This window comes from Oryzias melastigma, linkage group LG13 (assembly GCF_002922805.2).
Source record: "Oryzias melastigma strain HK-1 linkage group LG13, ASM292280v2, whole genome shotgun sequence".
NCBI lineage: Eukaryota > Metazoa > Chordata > Actinopteri > Beloniformes > Adrianichthyidae > Oryzias > Oryzias melastigma.
The window spans coordinates 6,193,318-6,197,969 of record NC_050524.1 but is presented as its reverse complement, the minus strand read 5'-3'; the positions used below and the strand labels follow the sequence as shown (position 1 = coordinate 6,197,969).

Here is a 4,652-nt window from a genome sequence, read left to right as displayed (position 1 = left end):
ACCATCTCTCCACCGACTTGTCCTTTACGCACAAATAAAAGTTAGGGATCTTTTTCTGGGGAGGGGGCAGCGGTGTGCTACTTTTTTCCTTTTTTGTGTGTGTGCAGGACAATCCAGGCTCCTCCCACTCTCCTCAACGTCACCGATCCCGATCTCTCCCAAAGCCAGTTGAAACAGTGTGGAGGCAGATCCGCGGGGCTGCGCGCACGGCCGGACCAGCGACGATCTTCTTTCACAGCCAGCCAGGAACGACTGCAGAGACGCACATCTGCGTTCCGGAGTTGCGTGAACTTCTCCCTCCCCACTCTACCACCACCACTACCCAGGCTGACTGTTCCCGCCGCAGACCGAAGGGAATTCGAGAACTTGGAGAAGTGAAGCGGGCGCGCAGAGCTGCTGGAGGGGAAGAGGCGACCGCTTTGGAGGTAACTCTCCTGGTGTTGGAAACTTCCCAGCGCAACATCGAGCGAGGACCTCCCGCCCACTTTACCCCTCATCCACAACACTAGAGAGAGAGAGAGAGAGAGAGAGAGAGAGAGAGAGAGAGGCGCAGCGCTGGATGGAGCAACAAAGGCTACATGATTAAACTGCCGGAGCTCCTCTGATGAAAACTCCTCACTCCCCGCTCTCATCCCCTGCGCTCATCTAGATCAGCCTCTTGGATCTGGTTCCGGGGACGCAGCCAGGCTCCCCTACGCGCAAACTCCAGCCAAAAGGGATCCGCCGCAGACACGAAATTGATGCTTTGGCACGGACGCGCGCACCGCCGATCCTCCTCCTAGTTGTCGACAAAGTCTCCCGCCGCTGCGCCGCAAAGGGGAAGTCTAGCGTTGGACGGAGTGGGATTTGCAGAAGTTGCATGCGTGGTCTTTGTCGCCTTTGAGCCCACCCCCCTCCCCAGTCGTCCGCTCTCAGGTTATCAGACAAGACCCCCGGATAGTTGAGGTGCCATGGCGCGGTGCGTGGGGCTGTGGGCGCTCCTGCTGGCGCTGCACGTTCAAGGTAAGCTGCAGCATCTGTCTTGTTTTCACCCTGACCTCACTGCTCTGTGTGTGTGTGTGTGTGTGTGTGTGTGTGTGTGTGTGCGTGCGTGCGTGTGCGTGCATGCATGATGACTCCCATTGACGGATGCACATGGGAGCGGGTCGATTTGATTCCACGCTTTTTTTATTTTTGCACGCGCGCAACTGCAAAGTGTTTGGTGCCTCAGAATCCAGCCCACGTAAAAAACGGCTGCAGAATACTTATTTGCCGTGAAGTTACGGGGCCCACAGGCAGATGGCGGTGTGTGCGAGTCATGGGGCCCAGCAAGTTCCTCCTGTCATTCATTTTTTAAAGAGTGAATATTACAGGATGGAGATGATGGGCCTGAGCGGAAGGATGATGCTTGGTTTTGTGTCAAACGAGACATTTGTTCCACTCTGCTCATCCGGTGTGTGTGTTTGCATGATGATGGCGTCCACTGGTGCTTGATAAACTGATGAATGGTCTGATCTGGTTGACATTGATCATCCTGACATGGAGTGGAGCTAATTATTTAAACAGGCTTATTAAGCCTTGTCGACTTATTGGATGAAACATCATTATTCAGGTTTTATTGACGACCTCTAATTGGAAAACAACAGCGGACACGAGTGTTGCTCCGGGCCTCAAAGTTGCCCACTTTTGTTTGGATTGATGCGGCTGGAGCCTCCATTTTGAGAGATGGAAGAGGGTCAAGTGTGGTCAAGGAATATCAGATGGTGGCCTGGTTGCCTCTGATACGCTGAGACTCGATGATCTCACATGCGAACCTCCTCCTTAATCCTTCCCCTGTGAGATCCCAGCATTCTTTCGCATCTTCTCCGAGGTTGAGAAAAACCAGGCGGTTGACCTTCTTGGCGGCGAGCCTCCTTGTGGGGTCATGTGCTTAAGACCGATTGAATACTTTGATCAAAAGCTCCTGTCTGATTTATACTGAGATGATCCCTTTGCTTGTGGAGAAGATCAGGATTAGCCGGTTCCCTTGGGATTCACGGAAGAAAGGCTTTTGAAGCGGTTCAGTCACGAGTGGGGAAAATGTCTCCACTTACAGCATCCGGGAAATCCTCCCCAGCCAATCGTTTTGGCATCATCGCTAGACCTTGCGTGAATCTGCGTCACCCTTCTCGCCTAATTTGAAATCAAAAGTGACTTCTTAATCCACGTGTGAACACAAAAAGGCAGCATTGGTTGAGATCCACGGTGTTTGACATGTAAAAACAAGAATTTGATCTTTCACCCTGGGGTCAAAGGGCGTTGCCATAAATGCCCTGCTGTCTTTGATGGCTCTAATTGATATACAGCATGTGCCAGACTCTCCCCCCAGTAACCACGGCACAAACAAGTGAAGAGAGGCCCCCCACCAGCACAAGTGGCTGCCTGTTGCAGTCCTCCACAGGGGAAAACCATTTGCTCTTGTGGTGGTAATAACCATTTGAGGAAACACGGCAATGCCAAATTCATAAGCAGAAATATTTGCAGCAGCTTGCCAAGTAGATGATCAAATCAAATGAACATTGAGAATAATGGATCTGTGAATAATAACAGCCGCTCTGTTCCCGCGTTCTTATATTAGCACTCGGTCTCTCCTGTATTCCAGCCTGATATTTAATTGAGTTTGAATTGGGTTAGTAACCAGGTGGCTGTTTGTGGCTCGGCTCCATCGGCGACTCCCGGTGCCTCGGCCGCTCATACAGATATCACTCTGGGCCCGGGTGGACGGAGATTTTCCAGCTCTAATTCCTCATCTTGGTTCGACTTAACATTTGGGAAATTAACTGTGTGCGGCTTGCAAATATTGGAAATAAAACTCCTGGTTGTTGAATCACCAAATCTGCAACAAACAGCTTTTAGCAGACACTTCTCCTTTAAATAGCTGATGGAGAGGCCCCAGCAACAGAGGTTTCAACCATTGACTGTATATGAGAGCTGGACCGAATGAGGATGACCCATAGGAAACTAAAGGACTTGGCTGCAGACAGCAACGGCAGCAACCGGACAGCCCAGATATCCCCAGATATGTCCCCAAACTACGGCCCGCGTGTCAGATTTGGCCCACCTCCACATTTGGCCCAGCCCCCCAAACACTATCAGAGGCGCATTATTTTTTCATTTCCCCCAATCTGGCTTTGAGATTGTTTGCTAACACTGCTAGCAAAACAGTGTTTTGCTAAGGTCGTCCTAAGGTTGTCCTCATAGAAAAGGACTTCCATCAAAATGGACTCAATCTAATCAACGTTATTTGTACCGCTATGTTGGAGTCATACGTCGTCGGTAAGCAGGGTTTGGTCTGATTCGTCATTTCTCTCATGAGTGAGTTTTTTTCAAGTCCACGCCTCTACCACTTAAAAGCAGACTCAGCAGAATCTGTCATTTAAAAGCTTTGAATGTTTAAGACCACATATTTTTATTGAGGCATCTGATTGGACGGTTCAACTTGAATAACTTGCACTACAGAATCGTGAAAAAACATGTTAATATAGAAGTAAGTTTACAATTGAAGTCTATGGGATTTTGGCTTCTTAGACCCAGCAGGTACTTCCTGTGGGGAGGAGGGGAGGTCACTCAGTCCAGTTCTAAAATACAGTCAATGGGGGGGGGTTAACTGAAACAATGGAAAGGATCATACAACTTCTTCAAGGAAGCAATTTAACACACAACTGTGGGAAAGGCAGAATGCCTGGCTTCAAGAGGGATTGTCTGTTGGAATGTCTACTGAAAGCTGGGATTTTCCAGGTAGAATCCAATAGATAATTAGGAAGTGCCAGATCATAAAAAGCAATAGAATTTAAATATGGCTGCACCTTGTGTAAACACTGAGTCATCACCGTCAATGTATTTTATGATCTGAGAAACATAGACAGTTAATGTCTTCTGCAATTCACTTTTTTGTCTTCAACAATAACTTTGATAGAATAGATTGTTACTGTGAGATGACATATTATGTTGTTATATTTCTTCTTTAAAAAAAAAAAGCCATATATTTCAGCAGGACTGCAATTAAAGCAGTTTGGTTGGGTGATGGAAGCAAGCTGCTTAGATCAAAAAAGACAAAGTGTTTAGAACAATTGTAAACAAACTAAGTTATATATAAAAATTACAATGTAAGATACCAAATGGTCTAAACGGAAATCAAACTGGAGGAAAAATTACCATCACACAGAAAAAATCCAAATGTAAATCCAAATCGGAACATTTGTTGGGTTCAGGTTAAGACTGATGATGGGGTTCCATGACAGGTAAGGAAGGTGAAAGATGGCGGTCATTAGCTTTCAGGTCAATACAAAGATATCTATTGAAACTTAAGGCGTTTTCCTCATTCATCAGTTGGAAAGCCTGTTTGGTTAGGATAAAGTCATTTTTCAAAGGTGATAATACATTTACCAAAGAGCAAAGAACATTGATATGCAGTTTAAATGGGTTGGCTATGTTCATGACTATCATACAGACTGTGTATCACTAGAAAATTGATCCAATTAGGTTTTAAAAAGTTCTTAGAGTTAAACAAACATCAGAAGAAGTACAATCCAAACCATCCTTTTACCTTCTGTAAAAGAAAAGAACAAAATCATGTTTATTCCATATTTTCATCCATAGTTGTGTCTTTGATTTTCTAAACTCTTATTGTGTGG

The 4,652-nt window shown here is 46.4% G+C and overlaps 1 protein-coding gene across 7 annotated transcripts in view; it reads left to right on the top strand.

The window, feature by feature from the left end:
* The window catches only part of nectin1b (nectin cell adhesion molecule 1b), a 258,757-nt gene that overhangs the window by 1,532 nt on the left and 252,573 nt on the right, over positions 1–4,652 (top strand). For 2 of the 7 annotated variants that reach the window (XM_036214902.1, XM_036214904.1), the window contains exon 1: positions 48–1,002. In XM_036214902.1, the coding sequence (XP_036070795.1) occupies positions 951–1,002 (52 nt within the window). In that variant the 5' untranslated portion in view covers positions 48–950. Of the gene's footprint in view, positions 1–47; positions 1,003–4,652 lie in introns of those variants that run through there. The other 5 variants (XM_036214901.1, XM_024276589.2, XM_036214905.1 and 2 more) reach the window with 5 other exon arrangements.